The sequence below is a fragment of the Chelonia mydas genome, chromosome 3, assembly GCF_015237465.2.
Source record: "Chelonia mydas isolate rCheMyd1 chromosome 3, rCheMyd1.pri.v2, whole genome shotgun sequence".
Classification (NCBI taxonomy): domain Eukaryota; kingdom Metazoa; phylum Chordata; order Testudines; family Cheloniidae; genus Chelonia; species Chelonia mydas.
The window spans coordinates 165,272,798-165,295,260 of record NC_057851.1 but is presented as its reverse complement, the minus strand read 5'-3'; the positions used below and the strand labels follow the sequence as shown (position 1 = coordinate 165,295,260).

The following is a 22,463-nucleotide window of genomic DNA, read 5'->3' as shown; positions in this document are numbered from 1 at the left end:
TCTCAACCAGTGGGGTCAATATCCATGTGAGAATCACTGCTTTGGACAAATTTTTCAGGGTGGGTGTACTTAAAGGAAACTAACGATTAATGTATGCATATCTGGCAAATCTTATGGGAAGCAGAATTATGATTTTGAAATGAAACATATTCCAGAGTTTAATATTTTCTCCATATTCAGCAGATTTGATAAGACTTTTTCCATTAAAAAATGCAGGGCAGGCTGGACAAATGATTTTAGCAAAATCTATATTTGTTTTATATAATAGTCAAAATTAACAAAATGAAACAGCTTGATAAAGTTACTAACAATTTTTCTGGTCACAAGCTTTTGATGGCCTAGATAACAAGATTGCTCGTATTTGGTCTAAATTTTTAAAACCTTTATGCTTGCCATTAAGAGGAGCTGATAAGACATTATTTCTTAAGCAGACGGAAGTGCAAGCAAGGGGTTTGTTGTTTCCTGTCCTAGGATGAAACTCTAGTACGATGCAGAGAGAAAATAAATACTTTGCATCAGAACTTGCCAAGATTCATCTTCATGAACTTCCTAACAGAAACAAATCTTTCAACATGTGTTGAAACAGAAATGCAGTACGGCCTTCTCAATTTCTATTCTACGTATTTCTTGTAAACTGTTTATTGGTTGTACTATTCTGCTGCCACTATTTTACATGTGTCACTTTCTGGGGGTTTTCCTAGAACTATTTTCATTGCCCTAAGTTGTTTTAATGCAATGTATTTAACTTTCCAAACATGCTTCAGTCCCAAGATAGTTCAGCTAGAAAACCACAGTACATATAACACCTACAGGTGTTTCTGTCTGACTTACATACAGTATGGTAAATTATTAAAAAAATGCAATTTTTTTCTTACTGCTTTTGAAAAATCCAGACACCCCACTCCACGCTCGAAAGTGCCGAGGCCAATAACCTGCAGTGTCATCAGGCTCACTGAGTCCCATACTCTAACATGGGGCTGCAAAGGCTAAGTAAAAGCAATTTGATAAAAACTGTTACTGAAGGCTAAAATGTCACATGCAGATTTAATCTTACATTAAGCAGATACTGACTTCTGTTGATGTCAACACCACGAATTATTGACCTGTAAAGTAAATATTGACTGAAGTGAAGATAAATAATTATACATTAACACCTTACATTTATATAGCACCTTTAATCTCAAAGGATTCTAGGCAAGATTTACAGACTTCTGTACAGCGATTGCTTTACCTATCACCTCTGGGATGGAAACAGAGCAGCGTTGTCCAATTTAAAATGCAGGTCAAAATGTAAAATACCCAAGCTGAAATTTGGCCAATATCCTGATCGATCTCTCTCTCTCTCTCACACACACACACACACACGACCTGGGTTTTATCTCATACCAAAGATGGCACATGCAGTGCATCCTAGCATCGAATCAGGTTAATGCTTCAGAATTGACTCAAGTTAGACAGGACTGAATCACCTACACCCCGCTTCCTGCTGCAGCTTTTTCCATGGTGATGTTCCATCCAAGTGACATCCAGGCCCAAACCTGCTTGATTTCACATATTTGACAAGGCCACAGCCCACGATGGCTTAGTATGGCTTAAGAATAAAGTCAGTATTCACCACAAAAAGATAATAAATCATGATGTTGACAGAAAACAATTCTAAAAGGATTACTTCAACAGCCGTGCAATGGAAATCTTAACTGTAAACAATACCAACAATAAAATCACAATTATTCTTTGCAGCAAAATGGGATGAATTGCAAAGTCTAAGTATTGGTCTTATTTACAGTGCATCTACTACTTGGACCATGTTCATTATAAAATTCTACTGTATGTCATACTAGCTATATTAACTCAGTAAAGATGAACTGATCATTTAAATTCCAACAGACCAGTTTAACAGCCATACGCAGGACTGTTTATGGGTACTCTCGCTCAGCTGGGTGAACTTACTGTGCAGCTTGCCAAACCCTCAAGGCTTGCATAGCTCATGAAGTCAGGTTTCCTTTTCCTTGAGGCCATAAGAGTACATGGGGGCCTCTAGTTTGAGTCAGAATCTCTTTCCCTTGGGGAGAAGACTGACTAGAATAAGTGTGGAAATCCTATGGCCCTCTTGCACTGATTGCAAATTCCACATTTGTGTGGGAAAGAGAAGCAGAAATATGTGATGCATACCACATGAAAAAAGGCTTTATAAACTTCTGCTCTTTATAATGTGCAGTTGTGTACTTGATTTGTATTCATTTTCTTATGCTAGAGAAATTCACGATCACCTTAAAAAACAGGAAAAATAAATATTTATCTAAATGTAACACACACACAAATCATAAATAGAGGATCGAGGGACGAAAAGAATGAAGTATGTATGTTTTATCCTGATTTTCAAACAAGATACTATTCCTCAGCAGCTCTATTACTCACCCTTCCATCTTTATCCACTCCAGCTAGCTGTCCTGTGGCAATCCTAATTTTGTCTGGATGAACTGCAAGGCTAAGAAATAATGTCAACATGGAAGATATTTGTTAGGGATATTCCACATTCTAATGCCCTGCTTTTGCCATTACAGCTCTTCAAAGTGAGATGTAATTTTGTAGTCCTTTTATCTGTGTGAACAGACGTTTCACACAAAATATGCACACAGGAGCAAAGAAAAGATTTTGGGTAAAATTTTCTAAAGTGCTTAAGTGACTTAGGAGCCTATGTTTTATTTTCAAAAATGACTTAACTTAGGATCATAAGTCCCACAGACTTTCAATGAGACAGTCTTGACAATTTTTGAGTCATACTACTTCAGGTATGTGTTATTTAAAGATAGCCACATTCGTGAAAATCCTTAGTGTAGAAGGATAAGTTGATATAAGCCATGGTTTGTTCATGTGCATGTTATACTGCTTTCTAGCAGGTGTAAAACACCCCAGATACTGTAATTTGAAAGCACACTGCCTGTATCTGAGGCCAATAATCTGGGTGTCATCTTTGACTTAGTTCTCATCCACTTTCTCTGTAACATCTGTAAGATGAGGGAGGCAAACAGAGGGTTGATGTGGTCAGAATGATGGATCAGGAAAATCAGTCCAGCACAACATCGTGACTGAATGTAAAGGGGGCAAGATTGGAGGCATCAAGGCCATAGGAAGTGATTACAGCAAATAAGTCACAAAACAGTAAGGGTCGAGATATCATATTTTGTTGTCTGTACAGACAGAAAGACCACTTCACCAACACATCGAACATCCTTCTCACCTTTATGGCCTTCCACCAGATAAACCTACATTACTTCTCCAATAGAACATCTAATTAAAGTCAACCATTGCCGTTCTTCTGCTAAGGATACTGGCCTTGACTGTCTGCTTTCCATATGAGCATCTTTGTGCTGACTCCCAGGCTATCCATTAATCCTTAGGAATAACCCCCTTTCAAAGTTTGCAAAGCCACTAGCCAACTTCATACTTTTGTAAATCCTCCTTAAAACCTACCTTTGCCACAATGTCTGCAAATCACTCCCACCTGGCTTTGGCAGGGCTGATGACCACTTTGACCACTATTCTGACTAGTTTATGCTGATATTCCTGCCTCTAGTACACTGCTCCCCCACATCTTTGTATTCCCATCACTTTCTGTTTAAATCCAAGACTAAACTCTGAAGCAGGGACTGTCTTGTTGTCATGTGTTTGTACAGTGCTTAATACAGTGGAGCTCTAATCAGGGCCTCCAAGCACTGCTGTGATGGAAAATAATAAAAATGACAAAGATGACAAAATAATAATAAAGAGACAAATGCCCCTTCAGTTTGAGGATATTAAATGAATATGAAGTTGTATCACAATAAATTATGGTATAGTCACACAAGCAGGCATTTATAACCAGTTGTTATATACCAACCATTTAACACAGTCTGTATGACCCAAGTAGTGTCGCTGAGTTCTCTCTTCATAGTTAAATAATACCACTATTGATGCTATGAAATATACTATTTCCCCGGTAGGAAGGAGGTATACGTTGGCTCGACAATCTCTTCCACGATACCCATATCTTTTTTAAAAAGTCAAGGTTTTAAATAAAATAGCGTATGAGGATCAGTTTAAAAAGGCTTCCCTGTGGAGTTCTCAAATGTTAATACCTTTTCCTTTTTAATTTCCCTTGTGAACCTCTGAACCAGACATTATCCTCATCAAGGAGCATTACATTTGCACCAATATGTAGCTTTAACAAAAAATATTGCACATGCAGAAGAGTTCAGGAAACCAATGTGTTGTAAGTTGTTCCCATTAACAGAAAAAGAAAGCATACATAAAAATATGCAGAAGTATGAAGCATGAAACAGTGTCAGTTTATAAAGTGTAAATGTGAAATTTCATTAGGTAATAAGAGCACTCACTGTACCGCCTTAACGTGTTTCACAGCAACAGAATTGCGTCAGACAGCAGACTTTGTACTTTTGCATTCCAGAGTACAAGTGTATCAGTTCCACTGGGCCTCTTAAAACAAGTGTGTGAAAATTCCAAATGCTCCTCAGAAAAAGGCAAGATACTGCAAAGCAGCTCCACCATTTGGGAAATGGAAATTTAAATATAAAAAGGTCGTTAAAAAATAAGACCAAAGAACAAGATAGGGCTAGATAGGTACATTTACCCAATCCATATTAAGTTGAGGGGTGTGGGAGATATGGTGGAGGGGGGAGGGACCTGTGCTGATCAAGGGATACAGAGCCTTTACCGATTTCAAATCCAATCTAGTTCAGCAGTACTTAAACCTAGTTACCATATAGCTGCTTGGTATCCTGTGTAAGGAGGTTATGTTTATTTAATGTACCTATCTGCTCCTGTTTCAATCCTTAGGCTCATTACATACAATTACAAACACTAACTTTACCAGAATATAAAATAACATCTATAAAACCTTAAAAACAGATTTACTAAAATACCTTCCCCACTATCACCCTGCTGTCAATGACAACTTCCCACCTCAGCACCTGGTATCCCACAGGAAAGTATGGAGAATACACTGCAATAAAAGACCCATGGCACAGCCATAGCTAGCCCAGGTGAGCTGACTTGGGCTGTCAGTGCTTGGACTGTGAGGCTAAAAATTGCAGTGTAGATGTTCGGGCTTGGGAAACCCAGGGGTGAGTCTCAGGCTACATCTACACTACCATGGTAGGTCTACCTATGCTACGCAACTCCAGCTACATGAGTAACGCTGCTGGAATCGACGTACCTTAGGTTGAGTTACCATGGGGTCTACGCCGCAAGGGGTCAACGGCAGAAACTCTCCTGTCTACTTACCTTATCTTCTCGTCAGGGGTAGAGTACGGGGTCGACTAGGGAGCGATCTGCTGTCGATTTGGTGGGTCTTCACTAGACCTGCTAAATCGACCACTGATGGATCGATCTCAGAGTGTCGATCCCGGCTGTAGTGTAGATGTAGCCTCAGAGACTGGGCTCCAGCCTGAACCTGTATATCTACACTGCAATTTTTAGCCCCACAGCCAAAGCCACTTGCGCCTGAGTGAATTGACTCGGTCTCTGAAACTTGGTACTGCTATTTTTTTTATTGCAGTCATAGGCGCCAACTTTCCCTGGCGCCGGTGGGTGCTTGCGCCCCCCCTGCCCTGGCCCTGCCCCGACTCCACCCCTTCCCCGCCCATTCCCTGCCCCTATTCCAACCCCTTCCCCAAAGTCCCCGCCCCAACTTTGCTCCCTCCCTGCCCCATTGGACCCTTCCCCAAATCTCCGTGCCAGCCCCGCCTATTCCGAGCGCACTGCGTTCCCCCTTCCGCCCTCCCTCCCAGCGCTTGCCGTGTGAAACAGCTGTTTCGCGGTGGCAAGCGCTGGGAGGGAGGGGCAAGAAGCGGGACGCAGTGCACTCAGGGGAGGAGGCGGAGGTGAGCTGGGGGGCAGGGCGGGGAGCTGCTGGTGGGTGCAGAACACCCCCACGGGTGCTCCAGCCCCGGAGCACCCACGAAATCAGCGCCTATAATTGCAGTGTAGATGTACCTTAAGAGACTCTTGCAATGTTGCCCTGAAAGCCTCCAAAAATGGGCTCTGCTCAACTAGGCAGGCAGGAAGTGAAATTCAGAGTCAAAGATCCTGCTCAGAGAATGCCCTACCATCAGTCCCTCCTTAAAAAATAAAACCAGAGGGCTGCTAGGCTGGATAACAACTGTGGCTGTACCTTAGGAGGAGAGAGGTGATGTCTTCAACTGGCAGCCTGAGCTCTCTTCCTAGTGGACAGGCATACTGTTTACATACTGTTTAGATGAGGTTGCTAAATTATGAAAACTAAAAGACAAATGTCTTTACCCATTAAATTTACTTTGCCACAGTATATCAAACATTCCCAGCAATAGTATTTTGTCCAACCAGACAGCTAGAGATGGGGAAAGGAAATTAACAGATAAGGGAAATTTTGTCTGTTGATGGCATTAGTGAAAATCCTAACAATAGGGAAGTGACTAGCATCGAACTTCCAGAATTGATGGTGACAGACCAATCATAACATTATCTCTTTACCACAGTATGAAGAGTTCTGTTCTAAATGCAGTTTCTTGGGGAAGAGTAGATCTTTGTTGCCAAGTGTAGTAAAGGAGCATAATGATAAAGGTTTATTTGGATTGACACCTTTGAATGTTCAACCTAGACCAGTGGTTCCCAAACTGGGGTTCGTGAATCCCTGTGGATTCGCAAAATGTTACGGGGGGTTCTCGGGAAAAAATTCCCTAATGGCAGACAGAGCTCTCCCTTGGAACTTCGAAGCAGATCAAAGCAAGCGTATCTATCACAGTAAGGAGATTTAAACATCAAGACTCCTTATAAGAAATAGAAAGGGAGGTGGATATTTTTTGCTGTTTTTAAAATTAAATAGGCAGCTAGTATTGTTTTTAAAATTATTATGAAGAACAAGTTTAAGCTTTGTTGTAACCTGCGTTGTTTGCCTGGACTGCTCAAGACTTGAATGCTTGTGTAGGAGGAACTCTGAGTTGGCTTCTTAAATACTTTCATGCTGTTTCACATCTGATACTCCTTGATGAAACATAGAATCCTTGTCTTATAACAGGATTATTCAAAGTGATACAAGCTACGAAAGTGAGATCTTGGAAGAGTGTTGCTGTTTTCATAATGTAATAAAATACTGTAATGATAAATAATAAATAGTGTGTAATAAGCATGCCATAAAACAAATTTTATATTTCCAAGATCACTGCTTTTATAATTGATACTCAGCTAAAGGAGAAAATCCCTGGAAATATTCATTTTTAGGAGGGGGTTCACGAGGCTTGACATTTTAGTGAAAGGGGTTCACAGGTTGTTAAAGTTTGGAAACCACTGACCGAGAACAACGTTAGGGACCTAGCAGACTGGGCATTGAACCCTGATGATGTAAACAGGTGTTTTACAGCAGAAGCTATCAGTGGAAAGCTACAAATTTTGGCAGATAAAACAGTGGAGGGAAAGGGGAGTGGTGGGTTAAAGAGATATTTGTCCACTGGACTTTCTCTGAGCAAGGTCGGAAACTGATGCAAAGAACACTGCCCCCAAATACTCTGTGTGTGTGTGTGTGTTTGGGTTTACTTATTGTTTGCATACTTTTGAGTCATTGTTGCTGTGTTTTCCCAACATTAATGCTGTTCTCTCTCCCCTTGCTAATGGTTTTCTTTTTTGTTATACACAGAATTGGTGGTTGCAAGTCTGGAAGCTTTGCCTCTTAGAGGCACTGGTACAAGTTTCTCTACTCATCCGCTGGGGTGCCTCTTTGTGGTTCATCTGGGGATTAGCTCTCAACCAGTCTGGTGCCCCTTCCTTCGGTTGCTTGCCCTATGGTGTCTTTCTCTCTCTCTCTGGACTTGATTGCTCCCTCTTCATAACCTCACGGCTACAGTGGATGTAGGTTCCACAGCTTCTCCTTTCCGAAGCACTGATATTCTCAGCCTTTACGCTATCTATTACTCAGCAGGACAAAAGGAAAGAATGAGTAGTTTTAATTTACTTTGCTAAGATTACACATCTAATGACAGAATGTCTATAGGCAGTAGTACTAGGACACAGGGTCCTTTCATTTTGATCCCTAGCAGACAATCTGACTGTCGTTCACATCATCAGTGCCACTAGCACTATTGGTAGTTTGGGCATTGTCAGCAGAACAACCAATTATTGGACTGAAGTATGCCCTAGAAGTTTGTCTGCCCAATGTGAATACAATGGAGAAGAATCAAATTAGCTTACACAATGCTGACCACATCTTTTACGGGTGAGTCAGTGCAGATCAGGACAAATCACGTTCAGCATCATTTCCCACAACAGACTAACCCCATGATGCTGCAAATAAACTGTCCTAGTCTACACTGATGTAAAATTGTGATCAGCATCATGTCACCTAACTTCATTCTTCACAATCAAATACAAACACAATACCATTTCATAATGCAGACCAGCCCCTAGAGACGAGTCCCTTCATTTGAGGGTTCAAGTGCATTGGTGGTGCAAATGTGGGGAAATTTTCACTCTGTGGCTCATTCTCTACCTGCTTTGTGGATAAATAGCAGAAGATTTAGGGGGTTTATTCAGCACCTTTCACCTCATCAAAACCTCCTAAAAACCAAGAGAAAAAGTCTCACAATGGACCATTACAAAGAGTGTACATGAATGTGTCTGAAATCAAAATCTTGCTTTTTGGAAATAATATTCTAATGAAACAATTTTGAGAAGTTTTCCTTTTTTTCCTAGTTAAAATAAAGATGTAATTAGTTCCAATAGAAAAATAAATACAGGAGTATATGGTGTGACTGCTCAGTGCATGGAAATTTATGAAGTCTATCTTTATGGCTCTTTAGTGCCAGTAAACTTAAAAAAAAACTGTTTTGTCAAGGAAAATTAATTTTTCTGATTTAAGCAAATTCCATAATTATAAGAAAAAACACGAGATTAGATTTTTAAAGAAAAATCACAAAAGAGGAAAAGCAAATATTTAAGGATACATCCACTCCAGTTTTAACTTCTCAGGAGGCAGTTCTGTCCTAATGTCATCATAATTTTCTACATCAGAAGGAATGAACATTGTGATTGGTCGACCCCGCATGAACATCTTAATATACTCTCCCTCTGTTGAAACAAAAAAATATTAATTGCAATGATTTTACTTTCTGTGTTCAATTCTAATGAATTCCTCAATATTAAGCTAAGAGAGACTCAAAGAATATATTTACAGTATTATGATTATTATCTTACAAAATGTGGGTTTGATAAAGGACAAGATCTGTAAAATTTGTGTATTGAAAAATTATACTTACACAATATGCATGCACAGTTACTGCTACCATAAATACCTTTGTGGTAACTCTTTGGATAAACTATGCATGTAACATTTTATACATACAAATACCTCATGATACCAAATTTCAAAGTTATCACAAAATCTGAAGTTGAATTATCACAAACAATATTTACCAAACGTCACTATCTTAAAATAGATTTTTTTTAAAAAAGTGTGTCAAGTGGATATCATTAAAATCACTCAAGTAATCTGAACATTCAGTAGAAACGAATAGAAAACTGTTCCTAACAGTACTATCACTCTATTGAAAATATCTCAGCGACAAATAATGTGCACTTCCATAGCATGTATTCATGAACGGATCTCAGAATGCTTTTACCACACAATGAATTAAGCCTCACAGCTCCTCTTTGAGGACCATTTTTCATGTGTAGGAAGTGATGTACAGAGACGTTAAATGGTTTGCCCAAGATGGCACAGCGAGTCAGTAACAGACTGTAATCCTGCTTCAAGGTACCCTTGCTGTGACCACTAGATAAAGCCATGGTCCCAGTGGAGTCCTTTCCACACAATGTGCCAATTACAATTTCTGATGAAGTTTAAAATATATCAAGGATCTGATTCTGAGTTACACTATGAGCACTGTACACCACTCTGGCTGTGTTAAGAGCAGTGTCAGGGGCCCTAGTACAATTGAGAAACAGGCCCTAACCTAAATGATTTATTTATTATGGTTCAATTTATGGCCTATTTTCAGTATCTTTCCCCTTTAACAGTAATTAATGTCAATGGTGAATATCATGATCATAAACTAAAAAATGTAGTGTAATATTTCAGTCTTAAATATACAAATTTGATTAGATATAAACAAAAAACCCCACCCACCCCCACAGAGTTTAACTTCCACCAACAGCAGAACTCCCAGATGTTTCTGAGTATGATATTTGAAAATCCTAATAGTTAATATGATAACTCAGAGATTGCAGCAGTCAGTTGAACCAGCTTGCTGACAAATAGGGGAAGAGTGTTGATGGATTAGCTATTCAGTGTTGATGGATTAGCACTATGGCACTGAGAAGTGGCATAATAACATCTGAACTGATTAATCTTACCAATTCGAAATTAATATATTTGATTAATTTTTAAAAATCTCTTGGTAAGAAATAAAAGGCTTGTCTTGAGTTTCTAAGTGACCAAGCAATGTTTATAAATCATTCTTAAACATAAGAGGCAAGGTCACTGCCTCTCAGATTGCAATGTAGAATATTCTTGTAAAAATGTTTGTAGAAGATTATAATTTAGAGATGCTCCCTCTAAAGGGACAGTATTATGAACAAAGGAATTTGGAGATGTGCCTTGAAGGTTGGGGTTGGGAACACCACATGGCTGTGTGTAGCAGCTCACTTCAGAAGCTGTCCAGTTTGTTTTATTAAAGTTTTATTCCTTTCTCATTCACTGGTTTGCTATTTAATTAACCCCAGGATCATTACAAGGTGTCAGAAGTAATGAGAAGGAAACTGCAGTGATTGTGAAGTTAACTCCTGTGTTTTCAACCGAAAGCAGAGACAAAGGGAGGCACCAGAGAAACAGGTGAAGCATCAGGCACAGAAGCGTTTGCATGTACTTTATTTCATGAGCACAATAGTAGCTTGACTAGTTTAAGAAGGGGGTTAGGGGAAGCCAAAAAATGGATGTGTTGCAACCTCCTTCCCGTCTGCAATTGTCAGGCAGTGTTGTAGAGAACTGGAAAATAATTCAGACAGGGATTTCAATTGTATTTAACAGCCATAGCAGCAGAGGAGAAAAATGATAAAGGGAAATCATCTATCTTTTTGCATGTTTTTGGTAGGAAGCACTGGATATTTATAACTAAGTTTAAAGAAGGTGAAAGCATGAAGTTAAATTTTTGCTGTATTTATATTTTTACTGACTAAATTTGAGAAGCATTGCATGCCAAAAAAGAATGAAACATTTGAGAGAGACAATTTTTTCACATGCATGCAAAAAACTGATGACACCATAGAGCAATGTGTCACAGAATTAAGGAAATTCAGTAAAATCTGTGACCATAGGCAGTGGGCGAACCGTTGGTTGGGGGAGGCTAGCCCCCGGCCGGTCCTGCCCATGCTTGTGACTTTGCTGAGTGGCCAGAGTCTCTGGTCAGAGACAGAATCATTTGTGGCATTAAAGACAATGTGTTGAGAGAGATTGCTTGTTAAAGGGGATTTAATTTTAGAAAAGGCTCCCCAAATATGCAGGGCAGTAGAAGCACAAGCCAAAGAGCTGAATTCATCGAGAAGGGGTTATCCATGTACTAAGTACTAAAGAATATAGCCGGAATAGGTCAAATCAAAGAGTGAAACCACTTGCTATGAAAACCACTGCTAGGGAGAAGACTGGGTACAGATGGTTATGTGGAAGATGTGGATCACAACATGGTCCCATACAATGTGTTGCCTTTGGGAAACTCTGTCATAAATGTGGGAAGAATAATCATTTTGCAAAATGCTGTAGATCCCAAATGCAGAAAAGTCAAGTGTATTCAGTTAAAGACAATCTTGAGGAGTTTTTCATAGATGTACTTGGATCTATCAGGCCTGATGAGAGAGATCGGATACTGCCTATGACAGAGAGTGGAATAATTATTCCACTGAAACTGGACACAGGAGCTCAGGTTAATATTCTGTCTGAACAAGATTATCAGAGGCTCAACAGAAAATCAAGACTGGAACCAACAAAAATACAAGTAACTGGTTATTCTGGAACAAATATACGGGTGAAAGAGAGGTATATTGCTAGCATCAACCATAAAAACAACGTACAGGTTCCCTTTCATTGTAGTGCCAAAGGAGGTGACACCAATTTTAGGCCTGGCTGCATGTGAGAAACTCAGTCTGGTAAAACGGGTGCTCTCACTACAAGATCATACTGAACCTGGCTATGAGGCACTCTTTTGGGAATATCATGACCTGTTTCAATGGTTGGGTTTGCTTGCAGGGTGAACATATAATCTGGATAAACAAGCAGGTCCCTCCAGTTATCTATCCATGTAGAAAGGTGCCATTTGCACTCTGTGATAAACTCAAGGCTGAGCTTGCAAGGATGGAAGCAATGCAATACAAAAATTTGAGGAGCCAACAAAATGGATGAGCTCCCTTGTCATCATAGAGAGACGTGAAGGCCAGCTACGCATATGCTTAGATCCTAGAGACCTCAACAAGGCTATAACAAGAGAACATTTAAAACTACCAAGCAGAAAAGAGATTATGGTTCTATTTGCAAATACTTGATATTTCAGTAAAACAAATGCATCCTCAGGGTTTTGACAGCTAAAATCAACCGAAGAAAGTTCAAAGCTATGCACATTTAACCCCATTTGGAAGATAGATTCTCATGGCTACCCTTCAGCAAAGCTTCAGCATCAGAAGTGTACCACAAAACCATACATATGATCTAAAAACATATGAATGACGTTGACACCTCAATGAATGACGTTGACACCTCAGTGAATGACATCGTCATCTGTGACTCAACAAAAGAGGAGCATGATAGTAGACTTTGGGAAGTCCTGGGTGCAACTAGAACTGCAAACCTCAAACTAAATAAAGAGAAATGTGCTTTAGGGGTTACAGAACTGACTTTTGTTGGGGACATTATTTCCAACCAAGCTGTAAAACCTGATACAAAGAAGATTTCAGCCATTGAAATGATGCCATGTCCCCAGTCAAAGAAAGATGTCCAGTGGTTCCTGGGAATGGTTAACTATCTTGGAAAACTCATATCTAATCGATCTACCAAAGCAACAACTCTGAGAAAACTCCTAGAGAATAAAAATGAATGGTATTGGGATACAGAACAGGAGGAATCATGGGAAGGTTTAAAACAACAACTGATACAAGAACAACTATTGAAGCTCTATGCACCAGAAAGGCCTATTAAAATCTCAGCACATGCTTCACAGTGTGGGTTAGGTGCAGTGATTTTACAGAAGCATAAGGATTGCTGGCAACCAGTGGCATATGCAGCCAAATCACTGACTTGAGGCAGAAACCAGATATGCACAGATTGAAAAGGAACTTTTAGGAATTTTGTTTGCCTGTGAGAGATTCAATAAGTATATTTATGGACAGACTGGGGACATTGAAACAGACCACAAGCGCCTGATAGCGTTATTTAGAAAACCGCTAAATGACTATACCGTAAGGATTCAAAGAATGATGATAAAGCTGCAAAAGTATGATTTGGTTGTGACCTACACGCATGGTAAATTCATGTTCACTGAAGATGCATTTTTCAGAGCAGTGGCTCCCACGAAACCAGAGAAGACTTTATAGACAGAGATGCAAGCCTATGTAGATCTGATTGTAAAGTCAATTCCCATAGCTAACAGGAAACTACAACAAATAAGAGAGGAAATGGAGAAAGAGGAATCGTTGGGAATCCTTAAAGAAGTGATAATTAAAGAATTAATAATAAAAGAAATAAGTAGTTGCTGTCCAAGTATAAGAGACTATTGGAACTGCAGACATGAAATTACTGTGATAGATGCAGTGATTTCCAAGGGCAGTAAGGTTGTAATTCCAATGAGCCTCCAAAAAGAAATGCTATGGAAGATCCATGAGGGTCATTGGGGAATTGAGAAGTGCAAAGAACAAGCACAAGATGTGTTGTATTGGCTGCGGATCAATCACATCACTACTAATGTGGTAGGAAACTGCTTTTCTACTTGAAATACAAGCATGCCAACAAGCAGACACTGAAACCTCACCCATTTCCACAAAGGCCTTATGAGTAGGTTGGCACTGATTTATTTCACTGGCAATCAAAGGATTATTTAGTAGTCACAAATTATTATTCTTGGTCTCCAGACATTTGCACACTGCACAGTACTAGTAGTAAGTCAGTGAGAGCATGAAGGGAATCTTCTCCAGACATAGAATTCCACATGAAGTCCTTAGATATAATGGACTGCAATTTTCCAGTTCAGATTGTAGGCAATTTGCCATAGATTGCGATTTTCAATCACAAAACATCAAGTCTAAAATACCCCCAATCAAATGGACTTGTGGAAAGGTCTATACAGACAGCAAAGAACCTTATGAAAAGACTTTTGACAGTGGGAGTGATTTGTATGCAGCATTACTGGTTTACCAAAGTACGCCTCTGGAGAATGGCTTTTCTCCAGCTTAGCGGGAAGAAGGATTAGATCTAAATTACCAATTACTGATAACCTGCTGAAATCTCATAAAAATGAAACCATAGGGAAGATGAAAGAAAATCAGAAATGGAAGCAGAAATATTTTGACAAAAGGGCCCATATGGGATCTCCCATCTCTTAATCCAGGTGAGAGAGTGTGCCTGAGGAATCACACCTCTAATACTTGGGGTCAAAAGGGTATCATGAAAGAACAGCTGCATCCAAGGTTTTATGTAGTTGACAGACAGACCAAGGGGACACATTTTGATGTTATTGAAGGGATTTACGAAAGTTCCAACACACTGACAGTAGATATGGACACTGGTATTTCCCATCTGACTGATCCTTTATCATCAACGCACAATGGAGAAACTGTCAAGAAACAGGAGAACAACTCAGACTTTAATGAAAGGTTGATATTGAGAAAATCAGAGTGGGAGATTTAACACCCTGAAAGACACAGAGACTTGTTAAACTGCCCGGAGAAGGAGTATTTGACCAAACTGAGTGGTAAAGACTCACTCGAGAATGATGTGCTGGTAACCTCTCCTTTCTAGGTAATTGACACATTGGGTTTATGGAAATGTACTACATGGGTTGAGAAAGTAATGCATGTGTTATTAGATAGCTGTTAATATATAAGAGTTAATTTGTTTTTCTTTAAGAGAAAAGATGTAGAGATGTTTGTAGAAGATTATAATTTAGAGACGCTCCCTCACAAGGGACAGTATTATGAACACAGGAATTTGGAAATGTGCCTTGAAGGAGGGGGTTGGGAACACCACATGGCTGTGTAAAGCAGCTCACTGCAGAAGCTGTCCAATTTATTTTATTAAAATTTTATTCCTTTCTCATTCACTGGTTTATTTAATGATCCCCAGGATTGTCAAGTAAAAAATAACAGAATTGTGACAAACTCAAATAGTACAATTATGGGTACTAACAGTGGACCCAGATCTGCTCTTATTGAAGTCAATGAAAGGTTGTCCATTCACTTCAAATTGAAAGAAACTCTTTTCTTGGAGAACAAGAAAGGTAGGAGAGGGAAGATAATTTCATAGTAGCAACAGCAGCAGTAGATTTCAGTATTATTCAGACAGACAGACAGACAGAGGGAGGGAGGGAGCGAGGGATAGCTCAGTGGTTTGAGCATTGGCCTGCTAAACCCAGGGTTGTGAGTTCAATCCTTGAGGGGGCCATTTAGGGATCTGGGGCAAAAATTGGGGATTGGCCCTGCTTTGAGCAGGGGGTTGGACTAGATGACCTCCCGAGGTCTCTTCCAACACTGATATTCTATGATTAATACAAAAGCATTTTAGAAGATGCAGAAGACCTAGAAATGTGCAATCAAGGACGAGAGCCAAAAGCGTAATTTAAATAGTAAGCTCTGAGGATAGGGTCCAGATCTTTCTCAGGGTTTCAACTACATATGTGTACACAAAAAATAAATAATAAAACTACAGTCAGAGAACAAAGATTGGAAACAACAAAAAGTCTATTTCCAGTTATGAAAAAGACAGAAATGAGCATGGATAATGTTAGAAATAAAGTGTAGTTAGTCAAGGTTTCCTCCTAGAACCAAACAACTAAGTCTGAGAACTGGCAACTCACCAGTCTAGTGAATATAGGCCTTAGGAAGCTCCTACTGAATTCAAAGGATTCTTAGGATTGATTGAAATTCTGTGGAATAAAACTGGGGCCCTGAAAACACTAGTAATTACAAGACCTGGAGATATTGTGACAAGCCTAACTAGACTTGAAGGAAGACCAACTCAGTCACTGAGACAAAAGAAAAATTATGATCTTAACAACCAAGATGAACCACTATGCTAGCTTCTGTGGCATCATGACCTCTAACAAATCACAGAGCAATGAAATCTTAAAACATACTAAATAACTGCATTAATTTAGCTTGCAAACTCACTACCGAAAGATCTTGTCATTGTATTTGTCTGTAAAGCACCACACATACTTATGATACTATATAAATAATACCATAGTACCGTAACAGAAATTATAACACATTCAGGCTGACAAAATTTACATTTACCATAATTTAATACAGTAAGAGCTTTGTTATCCGACATGTCGGGAAAATGGAGTGTGCCAATAAGTAAAACATTCCAGTTAATTAAGAGGGAGGGAGTTTGGGTGTGGGAGGGGGTGTAAGGCTCTCCTTGCTGGCTCTCTTAAGTGGATGAACAGCCATGAGGGGTTCGGAGTGAGGGAGGAGGTGCAGGGCGCGGGCCTGGAAGGGAGTTCGGGGCAGGGGGTTGGGGTGCAGGAGGGGGTGCAGGGTGCCGGAGCCGGGCGGCGCTCACCTCGGGCGGATCCCTGCAAGTGGCGACATGTCCCTGCTGCTCCTAGTTGGAGGCACGGCTAGGCAGCTCTGTGCTCTGCCCCTGCCCCAACCTGAGCGCTGGCTCGGCAGTTCCCATTGGCTGGGGCAGCACCCGCAGGGAAATATCACCACTTGTGGGGAGCTGCCTGAGGTGACCACCACCTGGATACGGCATCCCACACCTCCCCTTGTGCCCCAACACCATGTCCCGAGCCCCCTTCCACACCCAAACACCCTTCCAGAGCCCGCGCCCCGCACCTCCTCCCTCACGCTGAACCCCTCATGGCTGTTCCTCCACCTAAGAGAGCAGGGACATGTCACCGTTTCTGGGAAGCCATCTGGAGCCAGGTAGGGAGACTGCCGTCCACGCGCCAACCGGACTATAAACTGGATTTTCAATGAAGATCAGAAATGGCAGTTTAGAGAGCTTGCCAGTTGGCAGAGTGCCAGATAATAGAGCTTTTACTGTATTTGCATTTACCAGTGTACAAAGAAATCTAATAACCAGCTAAGGAACGCAAATAGATCATTCAAACAGAGTGACCGTACCTCAAGATCCTACTCTATGTAAATGACAAAAAGATCATAATACTAACAAATTTGACACACCTGTTTTATGAGGTGATTGTTCAGTCATTTGATGAGGTGAATACTTGAATTTAAGTATTCTATTCATTCTAAACCAAAATCCTTTGACTATTCTGACAGATGAATCAGTGTACATGAATATCTGAATCACGAGCTAGTTACACTTGAGTTGTTAAAGCTGCTGTTCTACTGCTTGTGTGACGTATTTAATTTAAGGCAGTTAACTTTATTAATCAGCAACAACTTTTATTGTTGATTTATAGTACTTTGTTTTCTTGTTGTCTAACTGGCAGTCAAAGTAGATTCCATTAAACCAAATTTATTAAGTCCTCTGACTTCAAAGAACATGATTTCATGATGCATTTGCCACTTTTAATGTACTCCAGTCAGCTGTCTGAAACATCAAGAATTCATTTAACTTGAATTTCAAGCAGCCGTTAGTCCCAAAAGTAGAACTTCCCAACATTGGAATCAAGTGAAGCAAGATTTTCATAATATTCTGAACACAACTGAAAGATAGCATAAAAAAGTGACCAAAGGGCACAGGTCACTGAAAATGATAATTTTGCAGTATTGCACCAATTATTCCTATAAGTAATGAGTAGTAGTTACTGGGTCCAAAGGAAATTAACCCATGCATACAAGTTTTGCCCTCTCAATAATACAAAGTGACTCAACTTAGTTTCATTGTAATAAAGCAAGAAGCAAAACTACAGTGCCAAAATGAATATAAAAATAGTGGTCCAAATTCTCTGCTTGTGTAAATGGATGCAGCTCCACTTACCTCACTGGAATTTTGCCCATTTACACCAGTAGAGAATTTGGCTTAAAGTTGTCAAAAGCATGGACCATCAATGAGAATTATTTCCAAGTAGCCAGACTAGAACTGCACTTATTTTACCAGAGATATGTATTAGTTAATTATATTTTTGTGTTGACACAGGCTGCAACTGGTCTGACAAACTGTTTAGATAATTATTCCAAACAAGTCATATGTTTAATTGATTTTTTTCAATATACTTGTTATCATGTACACTTTATAAAGACAAAACCATACTGGCTATCCACAGATGTTAAGGTAATAAAAATGAACCTTTTATGAAAATCTTGTGTTCATGCTTCCATAATTTAACATACAAATACAGTATTGTCTCCAGGCATTTACAAACAAGCACTCACAGTGAGAATTAAATTCCTGTTTAAAGACTGAATTTTCTTGGTGCTTATGGGTTGGCTAGCTAGTCCTGAAAGTACAAAATGACTCCAGGCACCTCTCACTCCCCCATTGCAAAGCAGGCGCTAGCTGCATGTTCAGTCCCTGGGGCAGAGAGTACCTTGCATTGTTTGCGACTGAAGCAAGAAAGGAGGAGTGCAATAATGTGGGGCTTTGAGGAAGGGAGGTTGTCTACAGCATCCTCAGATACAGAGTAGCTCTCTTCATGTCCCATATGAAAGACACTGCATTTTTGGCCTTTGCTGGTATTTTGTGCATATTCCAGATTATTCTATGGATACACTTTTTAATGTATTTAATCAAGATGTATTAATCAAATATTACTTGACCAAGCCTCTCCTTGAAAAAAAGATACCACAGCGTTTTCTTTGCTTCCCCTCTTCTGTCTGAGACCATAACATTTCATTAGGTATAACCCTGAGGGCAATGAGAGAATTAATGCAAAATATTTTGAAACAGTACAGATGATGGCAGCATATCAACAAAAACATTTTCAAAAAGAAAATATTTGCCCAGGGCCATATTCCTGTAAATACAAGCTATGAAAACCAGAAGTTTAACTCCCTTTTAATTTATATGGCTTAACTGGCATGGTGAAGAACAAACTGAAATTTATTGGTTTCCTCCCAAAGTTTTAACAATTTTTGGGGTACAAAGCGGTATTTCAGATTTATCTCAAACATTTCTTCTCTTTCCATACCACCTCTTCCAGTAGTCTCTAGGAAGAGCTAGCTATTTCCTAGGGTAGTGCAAAGCAGAAAAGTAGGTGATCAGGAAGAGACAAGAGGAGAAACTTTAAAGAACTTTGAATAGAAAAACAATTTCCCTATCACCCATAAAGGCAATAGATACAGAACTGACAATTCTGTATTTCAACCTAGTCAAGGGATGTTCTGACTCACGGTTCTATGCAGAAACACACTTTTTAAAGTGGCAGAGACTTACCTTGACAACTCCTATTGACTTTACTAAATCCTTGTGCAGAACTTTGAAAATGTGTTCACCTGTACAAATTTGGTGAGGATTGTTATCAAGCCTTCCCCAGGAAAGGGGGTGTAGGGCTTGGGGGGGATATTTTGGGGGAAGACATCTCCAAGTGGGCTCTTTCCCTGTTCTTTGTTTAACACGCTTGGCGGTGGCAGCATAGGGTTCAAGGACAAGGCAAAGTCTGTACCTTGGGGAAGTTTTTAACCTAAGCTGCTAAGAATAAGCTTAGGGGGTCTTTCATGCAGGTCCCCACATCTGTACCCTAGAGTTCAGAGTGGGGAAGGAACCTTGACATGCATCCAGCGAAGTGAGCTGTAGCTCACGAAAGCTTATGCTCAAATAAATTTGTTAGTCTCTAAGGTGCCACAAGTACTCCTGTTCTTTTCACTTTGAAAATGCCGCCCCGAATATAGAAAAAAAAGGAAAAGAAAAACAACGAGCTAGAATTGGTATGATCAGGCACCAGAGAAGTCAAAAAGAAAAAAAAATATACATACACTGGAATTAAGGCATACATTTTCAGCTGTACACACAATAATTCAGTTGCAGATGCAGTTCCTACATTGTAGGGATTATTATGCGATTATTTGCATCATTGTTATTATTGCTAAAAGGAGTTACCTGGTCAACCCTATTGTACATAGCATTAAAAATGAGAACGCTGGAAATGAGTTAAAGTAGGAAAGACAAGCTGTTCCACAAGCATCAGTACTTTACACCTTAATACAACACTCTGATGAGACGGATTAATTAGAACAGGTGTGACAAAATGGCCGATGTTGGTATGCTGGGTGCCATGCTTTTCCTGGCGGGGGGGTGGAGGGGGCTAGGATGCCACCCCTTGCCCCTGCTCTTGGGGTGGCAAGGGCGCCGCTAGTGGCCCGGGAAGGTGGTACAGAGGGAAGTGGGGAAGGGGTCTGGGTTTGCTCCTCACTCTGTCATCTCACTGCTGTATATTGTCCACTAAGTAAACTGTAAAATGTTAAGACACCAAAAGACATAGGGCACATGGCTCAACCCCCACTTGTTTACGTCATATATACTGCACTTTGACTTGTTTTTAAGCTAATCCTGACATTTACAAACTAAAAGAACAATTGTAAAATTAAAAGCAGCTCAGCTATGTACTACAGAAATCTATCGCTAATTTGATTCAGGAACCTATTACTTTGTCCTTTTATGGAGTTGTCTATGACCACCTCCCGGCAGGGGTTTTGGCCAGGGGGAAGAGAGATTCCAGCATTTTCATTCCATGAAATGATTCTTTCCTTAATGCTAGCCTCTTTCCCAACACTTTTCCCTCCCTTCAGCCCTACATCCAAGAGTGGAATACACACACTATCCTGGGGAGCAAAGATCTTGAAACTAGTTTCCAGTTAGATATACTTCCTGCATCACAGCACAACCTGCCATCAGCCAAACCACTACGGTCATTAGACCATAACATTTTTATATTACAAAACAAAAAACAAAGAAACAAAAAGCTAAAATGTGGAGACAGTTTTTCCACTGTGGAAGAATTTGACAGTAAAAGTGTAATTTTATTATTTTAAAATGTTGTCAAAGTGCCACCCAGGCAGTCCAAATCTGTCTTAAAACAAATAAATTGATGTGTAATGACTTCATTCTATAAAGAGCACATAAGGGATGTTTAAAGGTTAATAGTTTTACTGTAATGTAAATGTAATAATATTAAATGTAAGTATAAAACTTTGTTTCTTCACACAAGAATCAGCTGGCAGAGGGAGCTACTGATAGACAAGTAACAATTCCATTACATACCGCTGTGAAATAGCAGAAAGCAATCAGCAGTTGCTCTGGAATAAATTCTGTTGTTTTATAGCTAAAATCAAGGACTAGAGGAATGAATGTTGAATGTATATATTTCACAAGCTCAGTACATCTAGTGCTAGCTACCTGCTTAACAAATGAAATTCTGGCTCCACTGGAGCCAATGGCAAAACTCATTGATTCCCTTAGTGTCTGTGCGTGCGGGTGACATTTAAGAGAACAGAAAGGTAGCAAAAAATAAAACATACAAAGAAACAGAAAGGGTCCAACTGCACCCTCAGATACACAAGTGACTTCAACATTGGATCTACCTGATAAAGGACCTAGTGAGGGCTTTAAACTCACCAACCTAGTGAGGAGGGCTTTTAACTAGACTTTATAGCTATGTCTACATTGCAATTAGACAACCATTGCTGGCCTATGCTAGCTGACTCGGGCTCACAGGACTTGGCTTATGGACTGCTTAATTGCGGTGTGGACATTTGGGCTCAGGCTGCACCCCGAGCTCTGGGACCCTCCCATCTTGCAGGGTCCTAGAACCAGGGCTCCAGTTCCAGCCCAAATGTCTACATTGCAATTAAACAGCACCTTAGCCTGAGCCTGCCGGTACAGGCCAACTATGGGTTTTTAATTGAAGTATAGACATAACCTAAGGGGGCAGGTGAGAAAATCCCACAAGCAAGTATAAAAAAAGATGATTTTGACAAAGGGCTGGAAGTTGGAAAGGCTGTCAGGATGGAAAATTATAATAGGGTATAGAACTAACAAGAGGGAATACAATCTGCTCAGCAGCTTAGATGTCTACATACAAATGCAAGGCGTATCAGGAATGAACAGGAAAAACTGGAAGTCTTAGTACACAAGCAAATTACGACTTAACTGGCACCACAAAGACTTACTTGGTGAGATCAATCTCATGAATGGAATATCTGTACAGAGAGGGATAACCTGTTCAGGAAGAACAGGCAGGGAGGAGGTGTTGCATTATATGTTAAGAATGTATACACTTGTTCTGAGGTCCAGAAGGAGGTGAAAGCATACCCGTTGAAAGGCTCTG

General features: G+C 40.0%; 1 protein-coding gene across 9 annotated transcripts in view; it reads right to left on the bottom strand.

Annotated features, from left to right (window-relative positions):
• EML4 (EMAP like 4) overlaps nt 1-22,463 on the bottom strand; it is a 249,578-nt gene that overhangs the window by 56,741 nt on the left and 170,374 nt on the right. For all 9 annotated transcript variants that reach the window (XM_037895812.2, XM_043543754.1, XM_037895808.2 and 6 more), the window contains 4 exons: nt 8,973-9,096; nt 3,881-4,030; nt 2,419-2,488; nt 876-986 (listed from right to left, as the gene is read on the bottom strand). In XM_037895812.2, the coding sequence (XP_037751740.1) occupies nt 876-986; nt 2,419-2,488; nt 3,881-4,030; nt 8,973-9,096 (455 nt within the window). The remainder of the gene's footprint in view (nt 1-875; nt 987-2,418; nt 2,489-3,880; nt 4,031-8,972; nt 9,097-22,463) is intronic.